Genomic DNA, 21,869 nt, shown 5'->3' with positions numbered 1-21,869 from the left:
CATTTTCTTTCAAAGGAGGTTTTATTCTAGAGAGCTCACATACATAGTAATCTCAATCAGTGAAAATAATAGGCAGCTTTCTATTTATTCTATTTATTCTTTAAAGTAAATATATCTTAGATGAAAAGAAAATAAGGTAGTAAAGCAAAAGTTAACCTAGGAGAAATTTTTTTCACTGACAGATTATCTAGACATCAGTTCAGAGTGCATTGAGAGATCTATGGTATACTCTGTATGGTATCTGTAAAACACAAAGCTTTACAGAATTTGAGGTGGCTGCTCACAACAGGAGCTTAAATAAAGGTATAGGGGGAAAAGACTTTATAAAAGAGACAGAAAAATTCAAACTGCAAGGAGTAAAAATGAAAAATTGAAAAGTTAACACATAAATTTGTTTTTATTTATAGATAACTACACCACATGAATTATAAAGAAGACAAAAGATGTTAGAATGGAACTTGGATAGGTATATGCATGCTATGGCTAAGAATAAACAATGTTCCTACATATTGTTGGTGAGAACATTACCAATATAACAGGGAATTGTGATTATTTAAAAATATGCAGAACTTATTTAATCTGTGCTTTAGAAATAACTGTATATAGTGTTATAAGTTGAAAAGATTTCAAAAGAATAGCTAATACCAAATATACACCTGTGTATTAGAATTCTGAAAAAGCTGCATTCTGTAAAGTCAATCAGCTGTATTAAAAATGACACAAATCCAAAACAAGATACATGTTATATAAAAAGGGACATTGTAAGATTTCCTTGCAGCATTAAATCCACAGTTTAATCCATGAAATTTCCTTTTAATTATTATTTAGACAGAAGCATGCAAATAGTCTTAGGATCTACTTAAGAATCTCTCCAATTCCACTAAAGCTACACTCCCCTTTTCGGGAACTAAGCAGGTATTCGGGTAGCTGCTTCCTCTTCTGCATCAGCTCGGTTTGCATTAATTTCTGCGAGTGTTCGGCCAAACCGTGCCCATTCATCACTGCGGGGAACAGCAATCTGCTGTTAAAAGAAAGACAGTGTTTTATGTACACCGAAATAAAAGATCATCTTACCCTCTATTATTCAGTTTGTTTTCAAATAATTTTTCCATTAAAAAGCGATAATTGACCTGAATGGCCTTCCCATAATTACAGGGACTATAACAATAATTTACCACATTTCAAAACAAAAGACGATGTTTGTGAAGTATGTTGTGACATCTCAGAAATGACTTTGCCATTATCACCATCAGTGCAAGAGAGAATAACAATGATGCTTTGTAAATATAACTCCTGTGCACCATCTCATGGGTTTTGCTGGTGGGAAGAAATTCCTTAAAAAATTTTTACTTTATTCTTGCACCATTCCTAGTATGAAATGATTTTGGAAGCATAGTTCATAAGTGCTGGTTTCTTACAAGTATTTATTTTTGTTTGGAGCATAAGATAACCTTACGTGATACCACAATTCCTTCATCAGAAACTATGCTACTATTTCCTACATTAGTGTTGTACTAACAGCAAAAGGGGGCAAGAGACTTGTGATGCTTCTGCCTAACAGAGGCAGTTCAATAATAGATATTTTTGATAACTGCCATTATAATATGATAAGAGTCTGACACTGCCATGTTAGAGCAGAAACCACTCACTGTGGCAAACGTATGTGCGTGGTTCTAAATCCGCACTATTCGATAGGGTAGCTAATAGCCACATGAGACTATTTACATTTAAATTAATTAAAATTAAATAAAATTTAAGATTCAGTTCTTCAGGTACTAGCCACATTTGAAGTATTCAATAGCCATATGTGGCTCGTGGGTACTATAGTGTAGATACAGAACATTTCCAACTGTAAAGATGGTTCAGTTGGCTGTTCTAAATGATTCAATCTACTTTCCACCAGATCCAATTGCTAGAGGCTGTGGAGTATCCACAGAGAATATAGGGAATCAGGAGGCATAGCAAAAGAAAAAGTGACTATGGTGCTAGTCAGGGCTAAAAAGGAGGAAATCCATACTAGGCATTGTGTACAGCAAATCAGAGCACCAAAGATGAGAGAGCTGCAGCTCATCCTACTGGATTCAATTATAATGGCTCAGCATCAAGGCTCAAGATTCAAGGTACACATTTCACAGTCATCGGATAACTCTCAAACATATTACTTTTGATTTCTACCACATGGCCCTGACATATTGACAGATACAGGAAAATAAAATTTTATTTCAATATCAATTCTGTAAAACCCCGAAGTCCACCCATAGCTCTGAACTTCTCTCTCTGAAGAATTTCTAATTTCCAGCAATGCCTGCTTCAAGAAACAAGGTACTTCCAACATACTCTATTACCCTCAAAATCTGTTGCATGGGGACACGTGATATCTAGTTTAGAAAGAAAATTAATTTCAAAAGTCACTTCTGTGGTAGAAATAAGTTTTATCTTTGTAATCATATGGTTTGTACAATTCATGAGCCTCAAAGACTAGGTTTAGCCACAAAGATACCTTCACTACCATGCCACTAACTAGATGTGTCAAAATTATAGGCAGCGAGTTCCATACCTCTCCTACATCATATATAACAATCTGTCCTTCAGAATCACCCACAGCAATCTCTCTTCCAGAATGGGTCCATCTTACACGATTAAGAGCAGGATTACCCTCCACAGAAATGCTGGCAGTTGGTACCTAAAGTCATTTAAAATACAGTGCAGTGTTAAAAGTTTCATCAAGATTTCTATAAACATGTAAAACAGTAACTCTTCATCCAATCTGGCTACATTTTTAAAAACAAAGATGAAAATAAAGAATTTTTCCAACTTCCTTCCTGTTCAGTGATATATCATGAATGACATTATAGCCAATCCTTGAAAATAGTTTGGGAAAATAAGTTCGTATGTAAGAAATTTTCACAAGACTAGCCACTTCATTTTGAAAGATCTTCTCTTTAATAAAGGAGTCTTTATTGCTGTTTAAACCTCTTTAAGAAGTCAAGCTGTTTGAAAACATATGGCCAAAACCCATTTAAAAAGAAAACATTTCAAAAACCCTTATAAACAGATTATGGTTCAGTTTTAGAGGACAGGAATCAATTTTGTAAGCTTGCATCTCTGTCAGCTGAAACCTGTATTTGATCCACAGTTCCTAGGAACGGTTCATACTAAAGGTGTAGTCTGAGTCTTTCCAAACCCTGTTCCCCTGAACTGGCTGGAGGGAGGCAAGATGAGGGTACCAGCATAATCACAACAGCCCCCGGAATCTGATTATGCCTCTTCTATGCTGAGGAAAAAGATTTATTTGCTATATACAGAACAAATATTCAGTGTTTGATTCAGACTAAAAGCACAATAAAATTTAAAACATATTTGAAATCTGACAAAAATCCTTCTAATTGACATCAGTCATCCCCAAATGATTAATTTAACCCCCTAGATTGCCAGAATCATTACAAAGAAAAATTATATTTCAATATATTCTTAAACTATTACAGGAAAGATCCACATTTAATTGTAACCACAAAGCTCTAAGATCAAAATCCAAACAAAGAAAATAAAATGGTACCCATTGGTAATAAAATGGTACCAATTGGTACCATTATTTTCTTAGTTTGAAAAGAAGAAGCTTTAGGAGAAGGCACCGAGTGACTTTCTTGTCAACAGCTGTTATTGATAGACTTCTAACATCTCTTCTACCAACAAAAATATAGAATTCTAAGAATATTTTAAGCTTCTCTAAGCTGGTAAAAATACATATGACTAAAAATAAATGATAGCTGCAGTTAAATTTAATTGCTAATGAGTGATTTTAGGATAGCAATTAGGAAATTTCATGTTCTCTATATTCGTTTTATAGTGATAGTAACACTGTTTTCAATCCTTTGTGGAAAAAGTCATCAAAATACATTTTTCCTCCACTCAAACAAGTAAGGTTAAAAACTAATATTTATGGATGATATACAATCCTATCAAGGCTAAGAGATAATTTAGGAATTTAGAATTAAGGTTAACATATTTCTACAGTCTAAAACTATCTGCTTTCCAACCTATGAATGAAAAATATTCCAGTTGCCTTATGAATGAGACTTGCCAGGACATTAGAGACATGACAGTGTTTTTCAGAAGTAAAAGGAAATGCCCCAGTGCTCTTGGCAACATTATCTCTCCCTTCAGTTCTGCACAGCATGCTGTTTATTATTTAGGGTACAAAGCTTATTTGGTTTCTTTGTGATGAAGCTACAATCACAGAGCCCTTTTACATTCTTTGGGATAAAAGGAATTTCACAAATTATTCAATAAATATCCAATTTTCTATTTTTCAGTACAATTTTTGTTATTTTCTTGCTCACCTCTGTGTCATTATTGAGATTCCACAAATCCAGTCTCCCCATGCCATCCACACAGGCAAATAGGGCTGGGTGGGTGGGTGACCACATAACATCATAAACATAGTCTGAATTATCTTCAAATGAATACAAAGGCTTGTTATTCTGAAAGGGAGAAGTTGATTCTTAGCACAGTCAAAATAAGACACACAAATCATTAAACTACTTATCACTGAAAAAAAAATGACATACATTCAACAGGCATGATAACATTTTATGATATTTAACTCAGTCTAGAAAAAGTTCCTACAATTTGTTTCACTACAGAATTACCTGGCATTATAAACTACGAATCAACTATTAGGTTGCATTTTCTTTTTAATTTGTAGATGCCATCCTGTTAAAAAAAAAAAAAAAAGGAATAGGACATGCTTCATAAACATTTGTCAATGACAAGATTCTGGGAAAATGACAGCAGTGGTAGTGTGCTTTTTGAATCTCATCTAAATCTCCCTGAAGAAGTGGAAAGAAGGCACAAGAATTTCTGACAGCTGGAGAACAGAAAACCTCAGTCAACAGCAGATGCTCACTGGACAGTACAGTGGACCAGTCTGAGAACAGCAGCAGAAACCAGGAAGGAGTTTAGCACAATCCCATTTATAAATACTGTTACCCTTGGACAACACAAGTTTGAACTGTGTGGGTCCACTTACACATATTTCCTTCTGCCTCTGCCACCCCTGAGACAGCAAAACCAACTTTTCCTCTTTCTTCTCTTCCTCAATGTGAAGACAGACAACAAAGATAGGGACCATTATGATGACCCACTTCCACTTAATGAACAGTAAATATATTTTTTCTTCTTTATGATTTTCTTAACATTTTTTCCCTAGCTTACTTTATTGCAAGAATAGAATATCTAATATTAATATATAGAGCATAAAATAAATGTTAATTGACGATGTTACTGGTAAGGGTTTTTGGTCAACATTACGCTATTAGTAGTTACATTTTGGGGGAGTCAAAAGTTTATATGCAGATTTTGAAATGCGAGGAGGGGTTTGTCTCCCTAACCCCCGTGTTCTTCAAGGATCATTTGTAAATCCAAGCAAACTGTGATACAACAGAAGTTAAGGTCTCACTGTATGGTTTGGGCCATATAAACTCAAAATTAACAAACCAAAGCTCCTTTCTAAGACAAAGTCTTGCTGGAAGAAACTGGTGGGAGGAGAATCCAGGTTGTGGAATGCAGGATAAGAGAGACAGAGAAAAGAGACATAGGAAAGTGGTGGAGAGGAACAGAAAAGGCACATCTCAGAAAGTACACGATATATCTGTATCTCCAGTTTGCAAAAACCACAGGAGAGAGAGCTTTAACCTAAACTATGAAACTAGGAAAGCTATCCTTGCCATTCTTCCCCTTCTAAAAGTATAGAAAAACTCACTTCATTAGTAAACAATAAGCAAAAGAAAAATATCTCAGTCAAACCCCTTACAAAATTATTGTGGTCTCAAGACAATTAAATTGGGGAAAGAATAGTCTTTTCAACAAATGGTGCTGGGCCAACTGGATATACACATGCAAAAGAGTAAAGTTGGACACCTCTTCCTTCCTCATATCACACACACAAATTAACTCAAATGTATCATAGATCTAAATGGAAAAGCTAAAACTACAAAACTCTTAGAAGCATAAAAGTCTACATGACCTTGAACCTGACAAATAGTTTCTTAGATATGAAGCCAAAGGACAAAAGAAAAAGTAGATAAACTGGACTATGTCAAAATTAAATAATTTTGTGCTTCAAACCATACCATCAAGAAAGTGAAAAGACAACTTATACTGGGAAAAAATATTTACAAACCATATATCTCATAAGTGACTTAGACCCAGAACTCTTACAATAGCCAATTAAGTACAAGAAAAGATACTCAGGATCATTAGTCATGAGAGGAAGGCAAATCAAAATCACAATGAGATATCACTTCATATCACTAGGATGGCTAGAATTAAGGAGACAGAAAATAACAAATGTTGGTGAGAATATGAGAAATCAGAACCCTCATACCTTACTGGTGGGAATGTAAAATGGTGCTGCCACTTTGAAAAACACTCTAGCAGTTCCTCAAAATGCTAATTAGTTATCATATGACCCAACAATTCCATTTCTAGGTAAATACCCGAGAGAAATAAAAACATATGAGTGTTCGTAGCAGCATTATTCGTAATAGTCAAAAAGTAGAAACAACTCAAATGTTCATCAACTGGTAAATGAACAATTACCATTAACAATTACAATTATTATACAATTGAATAATATTCAGCTACAAAAAGGAAGACAAATTGATACATGAAGTATTGATATGAAATGATGATGCTTGAAAACATTTTGCCAAGTGAAAGAAGCCAGTATACACGTTGAATGATTCCATGAAATGTCTATGAACTGTCCATAACAGGCCAATCCATAGAGGTAGAAAGTAAACTGATTAGTGGTTTCCAGGAACTGTGGAAAGGGAAATGAGGAAGGACTGTTAATGGGTAAAAGGTTTCTTTCTGAAATTTGAAAATGTTCTATAGTTAGATACTGGTGATAGAGCATACCTCTGTGAATACATTAAGAACCACTGACTTGTACACATTAAAAGGGTAAATTTTATGGCATATGGAGCTCAAGAATACTTATTTAAAAAAAAAAAGAAGAATTGATAAAGTAAATGTTTAAAAAGTGACACACAAGAGCAGTAAAGACATATCTAAATGGTGGGTCCTGAAGAGGAAGACTAAAGTAATAATACAGAACAAATACCAAAAATAATTCAAAAGAACTCTCTAAAATAAAAGACAGCTTGGAACTACATATTTAAAGGGTATCTAGAAAAACTGATCCTTTAATGAAAAGGAAAAAAAATCATTTGATCACCCAAGTTTTTTAAAAAGACCAAGTCACAGGGAAAGAAAATCAGATTGTCATCAGACTTTTAGACAGCAATGCTTTTGGTCAGAAGACAACAGAGTAACTAACATATTTAAGGTATGCAAAGAAAGGAAATGTAAGTCATGGATTTTATATACAACCAAACTAACCTTCATAACCACATACTCTTGTGAATATGGGAATAACATACCCATAAGCACCTTCTGAGCAATCTAATGTAGAATAATCTTCAGATGACTGAAAAGACATCAACATAATATCTGGTAGATAACCAACCAACTGATTCATGAGAGTAAATTTCTCTTTATGGAAATACAAACAATCTACAACTACATACATTAATATGAGTGATACACAGAAATGCAAAATCCAGACTGTGAGAAACTCTAGGACCAATTGTACAGAAACCCACCCGGTTTCGTCTTCAAGAACAAAAGGGCAAGAAAAAAGAAGGAAGGAAACCCTACTTTAAGAGAGGGGCTTAAAAAACACATCAATCACAAATGTATGAACCGCATTTGGATCCTGCTTCAAATAAAAAATAGTAAAAAAACAAAAAAACAAACAAACAAAACCAAACTAAAAAACCACATTGGCCATTTGATGAAATTAAGGAATCATTGTTCATTTTGAGGGTGTAATAATGATAAAATCTCCTTTAAAAAAATACTGTATCTTTTAGAGATATATACTGAACATAGATAAAATGATATGTCTCAGCTTTATTTAAAATAATCCAGGGGTGAGTATAGACAAGACTGGTCATGTGTTGATAATTGTGGTAACTAGGTAATGGATACAATGGCTTCATTATACTAGTCCCTCTGCTTTTGTATTTATTTGGATTTTCCATAATAACAAGTTTTAAACTGTAAATTTAAAATTTTCAGATATGATGGTAAATATCTACAGCATTGATCTTAATAGCCAAAAATGTTTGTTTTTAATTAAAAAAACAAAATTTTAACAAAACTTAAAACTAAGCTAAACATAGAAACTAAGAGTTTTTTTCTTTTGAGATTGTTATTTACCTGTCACTCTCCCTGATAACAATGCCAATGAAGTTTCACTCTGAGGTAGTGGTTTAATTAACTTAGGATGTGCACTATGATCATCTGCAGACCTTCTGAAGAAAACAGATGCAGGGCCCAGCCCAGACGCTCTTCATCAGTATTTCTGGTGTTGCTCCACTAGTAATTCTGAAGCATACCAATGATTAAGAACCACTGTACTAAGGTCTATGACTCCTGAGGTGATAGTGTATTCCTTAAAGAACACTCCATTTTCAGGCAATTTGATGGCCTCCCATCAAACACTTAAAACAAAAATTGTTCACAGTCATGTTCATACTGCTGACTCAATAAAATGTTTATTGGTCTACATAATCTTCTAAAGGGGTTACCAATAGAAACACAGGACAAAGACTTAATAGGCACTTCACAAAATGGTCAGTAAACACATGGAAAGGTGCATAACTTCATTAGCCTGAAGACGATGCAAATTAAAATGGCCACACAATGCAACACCATACATTGAAATGGTTAAAATGAAAAAAAAAAAAAGAAGAAAAGAAAATCCCAAGTGTTAACAATGATGCAGAGCAATAGGAACCTGCATATGCTATTTGTGGGTTATAAACTGGCAAAGTCACTTTAGAAAACGGCTTGACAGTATCTACTAAAACTGAATGTATTCGTATTGTATGACAACGTAATTCTACTTATAGGTATATACCAACTTAAAATGAGTACCTATGTCCATCAAAAGGCACCTATAACTATGCTCACAGCCACACTATTTGTAATAGCCCCAAACTAGAATTAACGCAAATATCATTAGCAGTAGAATGGATAAATTATGGTATTTCTACACAATGGAATAGTATAAAGCAGAGAGAATGGACAATCTATAATACTCAACAATATGAATGGATCTCACATACATAACATTGAGCAAATGGAACCAGACACAAATGAGTACACACTCCACAATTCCATTTTTATAAGATATAAAATATGAAAAAGCTACATGTAAATTAGATTAAAACTTATTATAATATAAAAGAAAAAGATTGCTAAATGTCTCAGGAAATGGTTAAAATATTTCATCTACTCAGTGGAATATGTGGCCAGAAACAAAAGCAAGATGCATTATATAACTAGGTAAATGATTATAATAAAAAGAAAAATACATGGCCAGGTGCATTGGCTCATGCCTATAATCCTAGCACTTTGGGAGGATTGCTTGAACCTAGGAGTTTGAGGTTGCAGTGAGCTATGATGACTCCACTGTACTCTAGCCTGGGTGACAGAGTGTCTCAAAAAATAAAATAAAAAAACAAAATGGCAACACGTTCCCAAATTTTAAAAATGTGATTATAGATCATTTATACATTTTTTCACATTTAATTAAAAAAAATAGTCATCTAAGGAGTAATATTTTTTCCTCAAAGAGAAATGAAAGCATACATTTAACATCCAATACTGTTTCATAATATATTTTGTATATGACACTGCAAATTAAAATCCCAAATAATAATAGATCATTTAAGTATTTTTTTAAAGTAATATTTTTTCTTTGAAGAACACGTCTGCCTAAATGGCAGAGAGATACCACGGAAGAGTTAAAGAGGGATGCAGGACCTAGACTCTTATCTTAGGCTTGCCGGTACTAGTTTTAAGGCTTTGGAAAAGTCACTTCACTATTTTAAGCCCCTATTTCCTTACTTATAAAACAAAGCCTTTGTATAAGTGGTTCTGAACCTTGAATGTATATTGTAATTACCTAGAGGAGAATTTTAAAACATATGCTGTTACCTGGGTATCCCCCTTACATAGTCTGACTTAATTGGTCTGGCGTGCCAAGTGGGTACTGAAAATTTTAAAAATTGCCCAGGTGATTCTAATGTCTACAGGTCTCTGAACCTCCATATTTCTTACACATAAATAATTTGCTAAATATATTTGCCAAAGAATAAATCAAAACAAAGGGCCTCTTTGAATAAATATTTCAATAAGCAAAAATGGCTCATTCTGGTACAGTGGTGAGAATAAACATTGCATAGTCAAGAGATGGTCATATTCTTTTCTAAGCTCTTTAAGGTTATACACTGGGTAATAGCGTCCCCCCAGATTCATGTCCACCAGAAAATAGAGTCTTTGCAGTTGTAATCAAGATGAGGCCATACTGCATTAGCATGGGTCCTAAATCTAGCATGATTTGTGTCCTTAAAAAAAGAGAAAAATTGGACACAGAGATAAACAGGTAAAATGTCATTTGATGACAGAGGCAAAGATTGGAGTGATGTAGGTGCAAGCCAAAGAACACCAAGGATTGCTAGCAACCACCAGAAGCTAAGAGAGAAGCATGAAACATTCTCCCTCAGAGCCTCCAAAAGTAATCAGCCTGAAAACACCTTGATTTTTTACTTCTGGCTTCCAGAACTGTGAAGGAATAAATTTCTGGGTGTCTTCATGTTTTGTTTTGTTTTGAGACAGGGTCGTGCTCTGTTGCCCAGGCTGGAGTGCAGTGGTGTCATCATATACTGCAACCTCAAACTCCTGGGCTTAAGCGATCCTCCCGTCTTAGTTTCCTGAGTAGGTAGGACTACTGGCACGTGCCCCTATGCCTGGCTAATTTTTCTGTTTTTTGTAGAGATGGGGTCTCCCTGTGTTGCTCAGGCTAGTCTCAAACTCCTGGTCTCAAGAGATCCTTCTACCTCAGCTTCCCAAAGTGCTAGGATTATAGGCTTGAGCCACTGTACCCGGCCAATTTCTGTTGTTTTCAGTCACCCAGTGAGATAATTTGTTATGGCAACCCTAGGAAACTGATAACAGATTCTTTTTCAAAGCTGGGGTGACTGGGGAGTTCTAGATTAATAACAAAGAGAGTTCCTATGGTAAATACATGAAGATAACAGTGAGATGGCTCCCCAGAGAAATGGGAAATAAATACGTCCTCAACTTGGATCAGAAGAAAAACAGATTCTCTTTAAAAGGAAATGTATACCAAGGTCAGAAATACCTTCTTATATAACCTGGCTAAAAATACTTTTTGAGAAGGAATGTGTCTATTAAAATGGAGATACAAAGAAGCAAAGTCTTATAAGAAAAATGAAGACAGTACCCACTCAAGCATTGTCTAGGAAAGAGGGAGTCTCAACCAATGGATTTTGAGAATGACTACCCCATGGCAAGGCTATCTCTATTTGAAGATGAATGAATCAGGCTATCTTAGCTTGATGCCATTAAATGTTCAAATTATAAAACTTTTTTTTTGTTCTAATTCTTTGTTCAATAAGCAATTTTGTGATTATAATTTGGCTTCCCATGTGGATTGTCTACAGAGAAACAATAAGCTGTAGGCCAACATGAGTATCTGGACCTTTTGGCAGTTATGTTTCTCATTGCAAATTAATAAATTGACATTCTCCAATGTATTATGTCTTAGGAGCCTGTTAGTACCAGTCAGCTTTCCTTGTCTAATCAATTCTAGTAGACTGACAAAGTTGAATTTCTGAATATGCAAAGGAGAGGCTGGACACTGGCCAGCAGCAAGTTACTGAGGTAAATGCTGCTTTGTAGGAGTGGGTTTGGATCATCATTCAGCCTTCCCCCAAGAATACCCCAACTTCAAAGCACTTTTTCATTTTAACCTGTCTAATAGTTGTGCATAGCTGTTATTCTAAGCATTAGTAGGATCTTCTAACTCTGTTTTAATGCTGGTTCCCTCTGAGTTATATAGAGTTATATATATTAAGATAAGTTATATATATTAAGATAAAGAGGGGATTTGACACATCAGAGATTATGAAAAATGTCAAGGTGTGTATGGGCTACAAAAGTCCAAAAACTACCTATTCCAAGAAAGTATCACATTAACAATCTTCACGGCATCACTTTATGTAAATATGGTTCTGATAGGTGTTTGTACATACATTAAAACATCTTGTCCCCCAAATAAAGAATTCTTATATTTTAAGAGTAATCTGTAATAAATATGGATAAATGTGGTAGCACATTAAGCAAACTTACCAGATCTACCCCTAATCAAGCTCTTCTAGAATCTTCAGGTTACCCTGTAGAAAAGCTTTCCTTCCTCATATATTCTATCAGTTTTCAGACCTGCTGAAGTCTTATGTTGTGAATTTTAAATTTGGTATCTTGAGATAGTAAGAGATTCAAATATATTAGAAGCAATGTCTTGGCTCGTTTAAACTTCAATATGTGGGAAATCTATTTTTGTTTATCTTCTATATAGGTTGAGTATCCCTTATTGGAAATGCTTGGGACCAAAGTGTTTCAGATTTCAAATTTTTTCGGATTTTGGAATATTTGCATTATACTTACAGTTGAGCATCCCTAATCTGAACATCAGAAATTTGAAATACTTCAATGAGCATTTTCTTTAGTGTCATGTCAGCATGCAAAAAGTTTGGATTTTAGAGCATTTCGGATTTCAGATTTTTGGATGTGCAACCTATACTAAAAATAGTTGAATTCAATAAAGTAATGAAAACAACTGATGAGCCAGAACTCTGTAACTGCATAATACTATTATAAATTCCTGTCAAGGCAAAGATTAGAAGATGGCTACAGAACTACCGTGTTTCCCTGAAAATAAGACCTACCCATAAAATAAGCCCTAGCAGGATTTCTAAGCATTTGCACAATAGAAGCCCTACCCCGAAAATAAGACCTAGTGATGGGCATGGCTATGCAGCGTATCAGCACAACCCATGCATTTCATCATGGAGTGGTAAAGAAGACGAGCAGTCCTTCTCATCTGCCCCATCATGACAGCTACTATCCCAGAGGTGACCGGAAAGGTGCAGGCAGCCCCACCAACAGGTTGGCTGCCCTTGTCAGGTCCCGGCCATCCTGTGCGTGCTGCAAGCTGAGGCTTTGAGGGGAAAATAACACATCCCCTGAAAATAAGCCCTACGGTGTCTTCTTGAGGAAAAATAAATGTCATATTTTCAGGGAAACATGGTAGATTACTTTTTTTTTTTTTTTCAGACAGGGTCTTGCTCATGTCACCCAGGCTGGAGTACAGTGGTGCAATCATAAGCTCACCTCAGCCTTGAACTCCTGGGTGCAAAGGATACTTCCACCTCAATTTCCTGAGTAGCTGGGATTAAAGGTGCATGCCACCATGCCTGGCTAAGTTTTAAAATTTTCTGTAGAGACAGGGTCTTGCTATGTTGCCCAGGCTGGTCTCGAACTCCTGGGCTCATGTGATCTTCCCGCCTCAGCCTCCCAAAGTGCTAGGGTTACAGCACCATGCCTGGCCGTGAAGTAGATTACTTTAAATTTGAGGTAATGCCAAACTGATATTTCCAGGGATTTTTAGAGGACTTATTGAAAGGGAGAAAAAGAAGGAGTCCTGTTTTGCTGTTGGGGCAGAGGCAGATCTTAAAGGACATAAAGGTACAACAATATCTAATGATTCATTTTTTCAGTTTATGGAGACTCAATTCCCAGAATCAGAAGTAATTAAAAAGTATAGGTAGAAAAAAGCAAAACATTTAAAGTCTGTTAAATTCATAAATGTAAAGATACTGGCTTAAAAAGCTTAAAATAAAATTAGAACAATGTTTTAAAAGAGATTTAAAAACATTGTCTATTATTCATTACCATTTATTATTCATTAACACTGCCTATTAGTCATTATTACAGCACAGAGGCTCTATCAAATTTTTCAGCAAAGCAGAAATAAATACCAGCAACGTAATTAAATAGGAAGTATAAATTCAAGATTGAAGCAATGACACTGGGACCCATGACATTGCCAAATATAAAAATATTTACTCAGCAGATTGCTGCTGCTCTGCCTTTCATAGAGTAAAATTATTTGTGTGTAGAACAGTTAGAATAAAGGGTATTCTTCTGATAAATTTTAGAGGATCCTTGGGCAAGTATAAAAACACTCCATGCTGGCTCATCCTTTGACTACTAACTTTGGAGGTGTGTTGGGTGGGTAGGGGAGAGGCATGTATCACAGTTGAATGAATAAATGAGTCTTTCTATATAACCCTCAAGGAAGGAAGCAGTGCCTAGCCTAATTAGCAAGAAAAGATATATGTCCACCTGTGATTCTTAATTCAGAAGGCAATTCTATGTTGAAATACAGTAAAATACAAGAACAAAAATATCAATCACTAATCAACTACTTGTATAGTATCACAAAAGCAAGTATCAATCAGTCTGCTATCACAGATAAGAGTTTTGTTCTTAATTAGGCAAGATGAATTCTTCATTCCCAAATCCTGATGTTAAATGTATTTAAGGATAGAAGCTTCAAATTTAAAGCCAAAAGGAAGCTGGCAAACTGATGTTCTAAGCTTGTTCTAATTTTTTTAAAAATCTACAAACAGATTAAGATTCTTTTCAATCCCCCAAAAAGGAAGCTGGCCAACAATCTAACAAAAATGTAAAGACATAGTGTCTTCTCTGACTATATATAGAGCTACTAAGATGAAAACATATCCAGAAATCTAACAACTGATATGGCTATTTGACACCTACAGAGGAATAGTTGGCTTCATCTTTCCAATTCTGTATCTTGCTTTGGTTTTAGGACCAAAAGTGTTGGTCTAAAATTCTTAGGAGCAGAAGTGTTTTGGATTTTGGAATACAATAAGCCCTCACTTGATATCATTGATATATTCTTAGACTATCTCTTACGTATGATGTTAAGTGAAACAACATATAACAAACTCATTTACCATAGGCTAATTGATATAAACAAGAGTTAAGTTCCTACAGCATATTTCTGATCACAAGAACATCACCAAACTTCTAAATAATGATCCAAAACACTCCCAATATTAAACACGAAATAAATATGAGCTATACATACATTTAAGAAAGATTAATAAGAACAAGTAAGATAATTATTTACCCAATTTTTGGTGAACCAGAGTGACAGTGGTTGTAGAGGTGGTGAGTTAAATCAAGAAATGCATGTTTGCAAGGCGAAAATTATAAAGAACACTCCTTATCACCAAGCAGTTCCAAAACAAAACAAATATGGTGTGCTCACTGAGTACTTTCAAATAGCATCATTTATTATTGTACATTTGTATGACTGTATACTTTACAATTTTTTTTTTTTTGACACAGAGTCTCACTCTGTTGCCTGAGCTAGAGTGCTGTGGGCGTCAGCCTAGCTCACAGCAACCTCAAACTCCTTGGCTCAATCAATCCTCCCTCCTCAGCCTCCGAGTAGCTGGGACTATAGGCATGTGCCACCATGCCCTGCTAATTTTTTCTATATATTTTTCATTGTCCAGCTAATTTCTTTCTGTTTTTAGTAAAGACGGAATCTCGCTCTTGCTCAGGCTGGTCTTGAACTCCTGAGCTCAAATGATCCGCCTGCCTCAGCCTCCCAGAGTGCTAGGATTACAGGTATGAGCCACTGCTCCTGGCCTACAGATTTTTGTTTTACAGTAATTCGTATTCATTCATTCATTCATTTTCCAACTTGCTTATTCCAGTTCAGGGTCACTGGTAGTCAGAGCACAAAGAGGAAACCCAACCAGTGCAGGATGCCTGCCATTCCATCCTACAGTGAACATTTCCTGTGAGTGTCATGGTGGTGCTCAGAAAGTTTTGGATTTTGGAGCACTTCAGATTTCTGATTAGGGATGCTCAACCTGTACTAGCTAGATTATGCCTTTCTTTGCTTGTGGGTTATGAGAATCTTCTTCCTCTACCATTTCTCACTGTGTAAGTTTCATTCAAAGAACAAAAATTCAGTAACAATCCAAGAAAAGAAACAGGTGATTTATTAAATGCATTCAGGCTGTAAGATCCCTATTATGAGGAAAAAGAGGAACTGACCATTGGTAAGTGCCTATCATACCTGGGCACAGTATTATGCACTTTTTTATATCTGCTAATGCCAAACCTGAAAACACTCAATTTTAAAAGGCAAGCTTTTAGAAGCAGAGTTTTCTAACCCACTTCATTATTAGACAGAAAACAAGCACCAAGAAAGAACAGAGTGAACAGTAAGTTCACCCCAGATTTCTAAGGCCAGCAATTGATAAATAAATAGGAGCTCACTATAATAATAAAGAACATCTGTTAAAATCACTCAGTTTTCTCAAAGAAACTGAACCAAAGAAGGTCTCTAAATTTTGTCTCATGAGCAATTATTTAAAAAGTCAACATTCAGGATAAGAAAGATGGAACCAGGAAAAAAAAAATTAAAATTTAACTTAATTTATATGGAATCTGATACACTGAGTTTTATCAGCCACATGTAATACTACAGAAAAACTAGATAGCAAAGTTAAGGCACTTAAGTTATGAATTGGGATCAAATGAAACTACAGAGTCTATCACAAGAGGTAATATTCCCTACTTGGATTTGTCTGGAGACTTTTAACAGGACAGGACAATGTAACATTTATCTGGAATTGCTGGAGGATTAGGAAGCACTTTATCACATAAATGGGTTTTTCAAATAACTGAAGTTCATTAAAACCAAAACAAATTTAAATTACTTATAAGTAGAATAACAAAAAATATATGCATCCATGCCTTTACCCAGTCCTTTTTCTTAATGATAGAAGTTTTTACTATGTATATAGCCTTATTATACAGGACTTACTGTAAATCAGTTTCTGTCTTTTCTCCATTTTCCATCAGCTCTGTGAGCCACTGTAGCTCTGAATAGGCCTCTAAAAGCTCTCCAAAGAGCAAATGCAAAGCTTTTGTGCTGGACTGAATGACAACTATATGAGGTGCTATGCAAGATACTCAGGGACTTTTTCCCCAACTCAGATCAAGGTAAACAGTTCAATGCTTGAAAAGCCTAAAGTGGAGGCAAGATTGGTCTTTGATTATGTGTGGGGTTACCATATTTGCTAGCACATTTTTATGAAAACTACATTTAGTAGCTCACTCATGCTTTGTATAACTTCTTAGCAGGTTTGATCTATCAGTAAACAATTCTAACTGATTTAAAATGTTTTTTTTCCTATGTAGTATTAGAGCACCACCTTGTGTCAGAAATCTGAGCAAATAGCAGACATCTACATTTTAGATACCTTAGTTGTCCAAAGTTTTACTGTCCAGTCAAATGATGAAGTGACAAAAAGATGTGAGAAGTCTACTGCTCCAACAGCTGCATGACAGTGGATGCCAGTGATTGGTCCTTGATGTCCCTCAAACATCTCACTGATTCCAGCTTTGCTATTTCATAAAAGTGAAAATGTTAGGGAAAGCTCTTATAGATAGACCGATTACAAAACACATTTTATTAGGGTTTATATTTCAGACCTTGACTTAATTTTGACAAACTTAACTTTGTGCTCATAATGTATCAGAATAACTTACGTTGAGTGTTATTCTATCCAGATTTGATAACACTAGTAAAGCAATAAGTACATTTTGGAACCATAAACAGCATGCTGTTTACAAAGGAATGCAAAAGTTCTATCTGAGGTGGCGGAATAGAGACAATGAGATGCTGCCTGTAAGAGAGACAATCTGGCCTACTTTTAAATCAAAAGCGTTGAAGTGAAGGTGATCCATCTTTGAGATGAAATCTGGACACTCAATTTTTTTTAAAGGAAGCAAGTGATAGGGCACAACTAGACAATTTCAAAACAGACTGACCACCAGGAGAAATACTAGTCAATTTAAAAGGTATATGTGACTCTATGGTACAAATATCAGGAGGACTGAACTAAAGCTCAGACTCCAAATAAATCAAAATGGGAAAATAGCTGAAAAATCTTATTTACAAGTTCAAAAGTCATACGTGGCACATGCATATTGTATTTGTAATTGCTGAATGTTCCTCCCTACCACTAACTTCTCTGAGTACATGCACATACATAAAGCCACAATATGCCACAACCCACAAAATCTAGAACATATCATGAATCCAATGATTTTTTTTTAAAAAAAAGTATTTAAGTTTTCATTTTACATGCCTGAACCCAAATATTCTGTCACAAATAGTGACAGAATGGCGCTAGTGACAGGTGGCGCTAGGACAGATTTCTATTTATATAAGGGGCAATTTGTTTCAGTGGGATTATTCAGGGTGAGTTTTAAATTACTGCACATCCCAGTTTAGGTTTACCTGCCATGGCGGCATGCTGTGTACACAGAACCTTCTTCACTCCCAACAACAAAGTTGTTGACATCTCCAACAGGGAAGGACATAGATGTCACAGCCACTGCCTTTGATTGTTTATGAACCAACTCCATGCTATCCTACATGGAAAAAATTATTTTGTAAATTTTCAATTTTTGTAGAAAAACTTCTAGTTTTAATTGGTTTGTAAACAATCCCTTTACTATACTACTTATATAAACCTACCTCAATTAAACGAAGCAGGTTTGAAAATAAAATACATATACAACAAACTATATTTAACATATGTTTAGGTTTATAAACTGTGAAAACACTATTATAAAATAGTTTATGAAAAACATAAGTAGGAGTATATACACTACACACTTAAAATGTAACAACATTTGCCTCAAAATTTCAGTTTCACAACTTCAACCTACCTGTGGATGGGAAAGCATGTCCAGACTCCATGAACAAATTTTTCCGTCAGTAGAGATGCTAATCAGATTGTGAGCATTTTGTGTTCCAACAACATTTACACAGTATACAGGGTGCTAGAGACATTAAAGTTTTCAAAGATTATTTCACAAAAAAATGAAATAAATGTTTTAGTCTAATCACAGGTATTCTGTTTCATATCAAAAGTCTATTTTTAATGTGAAGTTTGTTGCTATTCTGTTGATTAACAAGAATCTCAGAAGGGAGGTAAGTTTCTGATAAAACATCTCTAAAATATAGAACTAAGGCCTTTATTCTTGGATGCTAAATGGTGAGAAATTCATTCATCAAAGGAAGCACATTCTGAGCCTACTCTGATGGACACTACTAAATAGTTAATGGTGAAAGAGCACAGAAGTCTAATGGAAATAATCTTATTTACTTACTGTGTGTGCAGCAGCTGACAGTGGAGTTCTTTGCACTGGAGTTCTTTTATTGCTACGGTTATCCCAAAGCACAATTTGGCCAGAATATGTACCACCAACAACAAGATTTGGATGAAATTTTGCAAATGTAGCAGACATCACGGCTGACTGAAAATAAGTAAGATTTTTATACTTGAGATTCAAATAGAAAAAACCTGACAAACTATAAAAATCAATTTATTATCCAAATCATTTGCTTCTTTATTACAAGGTATTAGAGGTTATAAAACAAATAAGTTCATTAAAAGTTTTCATTTTGTTTCAGAAATATAAAAATGTATCTTTAAACTATTCTTTTGCTTAAAAGTCAAATGTAATGATTGTTTACATAAATATGTTTAAGCAATTTATCAAAGAAAGCAAAAAACTATTTCATTTGATTATAAGTATTAAAAAGATAACCGGTCCTGCATTAGCCTTTGACAGTGATCTGACAAAGTATATGCTAGTCTTGATTCAGGTGTTTATTCAGGATCATGACATTATTAAAAGATTTTAACTTATACAACCAGAAAAGGCTTGCAAATTCTAGCCTACTAAATCTACTTTAAAAATCTGCATCTGTTTCCTACTTCAACTACATATGTTTCTACTTAAAACCATCTAGTTCCAACTCCTCAGGCCATGTATAAGTAATTCAGTGGGCCAACCATCTGATTGTATATTCAACAAATAAAGTTCCTGAGAAACTCCCTGTAGAAAAGACATTTTATAAAAGATTCCTTTTATACAATCAATCACAATAACAGAAAATCACAACTGCAAAGGACTTTAGGTGTGATTAAACATTATAAGAAATGTCAGAAAAGCCACAAAAGGCAGATCATGTTGAACTGAGAAGTCTTCAGTTTTCTGTTAACATCTGTTTGCAAATATGGAGTGGTTTAATAAATGCCAATCCAATGAAACCATTATGTTGACAAGAAAAGAAAAAAGGCACTTGTCTAAATTCATCAGTGAATTCTTAAACTTGGGGAAGACTGTTAAAAGACCACCTTACCTGGCAGTGAAACACATACTCTGGGGTAGTTTTTTTGTATTTCATATTCCACACAAGGGCCACACCATCAGGCTCATGAGGAGCATCTTCGTTGTTGTTATACGAAGCCACAAGTAACTCTGGATACTACTCAGAACAATCAAGTGGAAAAGAAATGCCATGCATAATAGGAACTCTTTTATGCTCCCAGTTAGTCAATGGTCTTTATCAGATTATTCTGAAAATACAAATATCTAACATTTCATCAAGAAAGATATCTCTGGAGTTACGCTCATTGGGACATTAGTACAATTTTAAGTTACTACAGTTAATTATTTAAAATGTTTTTACATTAAAACATTTAATTAAAATATGTCTAAATTTTATACAAAGGATTTGCTGAGCAATTGAAATCAGCAAAACTGGCATGTGGCATAAATGAAGTCCTACATTTTAAACACAATGTTTCTAATCCTTTCTTCCAAAGTACATAAGATAAAATAAATCTGCTAACATTACAGCCATCATCCATTTTTTAAAAAATGATACATATTGATTTAATTACACAAAGTTCCCATAATTAAAGCTACTTGCTAATTATAATTTAAAAATGAGTTAAGAGCAACCAATTTTGTTACATTTTACCTGAGATGACCAATCCAAACAACTAACAACTCGATGCTTTGACCAACGTTCATCAAAAAATTGTCGATTTAATGATAGTTTAGCACCTGCTTGAATCTCTCTATGGAAAAAGATCAAACCCCAAAAAAAGATGGTGTTATAACTTTTATCACACATTACTTAAAGTAATTTAATATTGCTGAAGTTAAAATCTTAGCAATTAAACATTACCCTTCTTTGTCTTCCAAATCTCTCCCACTGTAGTCAAAGAAGATGTTAATCTGCTCAGAAAGAGCCCTCTCTACAATTCTTGTAGAATGGTCAAAGAAACTTAAAAATTCCTCAGAGTGCAAGATTTGTTGCTTTTCTTCTTCAGTCAGCTCATGAGGGGGAGCTGGAAAGCAAATTTTTTTTGAAGTTTGATTTATGTCAGTCAAATCACATCCACAGTTCAGATCAATGAATGTTATTCTTTTCAACCAGATTCGCCTCTCTGATTAGGATATTTTATACTATTTTAATACATAAATAATAAAAGAAATCTTAGCAGAAATCAACAAAAATTTTTAAAGTTTATTTCTTTAAGATACCTTTATTATCGTTTTCCTCATCTTTCTTTAAAGTTTTCTCTTCTTCAGGTTCAATAGGTGGTTTAGGAGCTACTACGTCATCTTCCTCCTCTTCATCTGAAAAAATAGAAAGATAATTATTTTTATGAAAATCACTTAGAACTTTTGAAATAGTATTCAGAAGGTATCACAACTCCCTAGATAAAAGCAAAAGTAAACCACTGATAAGACAGAACAAGTACAAATAATATGAATTTTAACAACACAACCTTAAAGAATTAAGTGGAACCTCTTAGTTTTTATATATACCTGTGTGGTACCTCATCAATAGCCATGCAAAATTCTGTAGCTACACAAACTGAAATAAGATATTATATATAAGCAACTAGGATAGGCCTCATGGAAGTCTCTAAAAGCTTGCAAGC

General features: G+C 34.6%; 1 protein-coding gene across 8 annotated transcripts in view; it reads right to left on the bottom strand.

Annotated features, from left to right (window-relative positions):
• Positions 1–378: 378 nt before the first annotated feature.
• Positions 379–21,869, bottom strand: part of DYNC1I2 (dynein cytoplasmic 1 intermediate chain 2) — a 62,116-nt gene continuing 40,625 nt past the window's right edge. For 4 of the 8 annotated variants that reach the window (XM_076005654.1, XM_012781933.3, XM_012781929.3 and 1 more), the window contains 11 exons: positions 21,466–21,561; positions 21,107–21,269; positions 20,897–20,996; positions 20,273–20,398; positions 19,234–19,380; positions 18,790–18,903; positions 18,356–18,489; positions 17,313–17,457; positions 4,341–4,481; positions 2,558–2,683; positions 379–1,018 (listed from right to left, as the gene is read on the bottom strand). In XM_076005654.1, coding sequence (XP_075861769.1) covers positions 908–1,018; positions 2,558–2,683; positions 4,341–4,481; positions 17,313–17,457; positions 18,356–18,489; positions 18,790–18,903; positions 19,234–19,380; positions 20,273–20,398; positions 20,897–20,996; positions 21,107–21,269; positions 21,466–21,561 — 1,403 coding nt within the window. In that variant the 3' untranslated portion in view covers positions 379–907. Of the gene's footprint in view, positions 1,022–2,557; positions 2,684–4,340; positions 4,482–17,312; positions 17,458–18,355; positions 18,490–18,789; positions 18,904–19,233; positions 19,381–20,272; positions 20,399–20,896; positions 20,997–21,106; positions 21,270–21,465; positions 21,562–21,869 lie in introns of all 8 variants that reach the window. The other 4 variants (XM_012781928.3, XM_012781931.2, XM_012781927.3 and 1 more) reach the window with 1 other exon arrangement.

Source organism: Microcebus murinus, chromosome 8, assembly GCF_040939455.1.
Source record: "Microcebus murinus isolate Inina chromosome 8, M.murinus_Inina_mat1.0, whole genome shotgun sequence".
NCBI classification, from domain to species: Eukaryota; Metazoa; Chordata; class Mammalia; order Primates; family Cheirogaleidae; genus Microcebus; species Microcebus murinus.
Note: the sequence above shows the minus strand (reverse complement) of the source record. Positions and strands in the feature narration are given on the sequence as shown.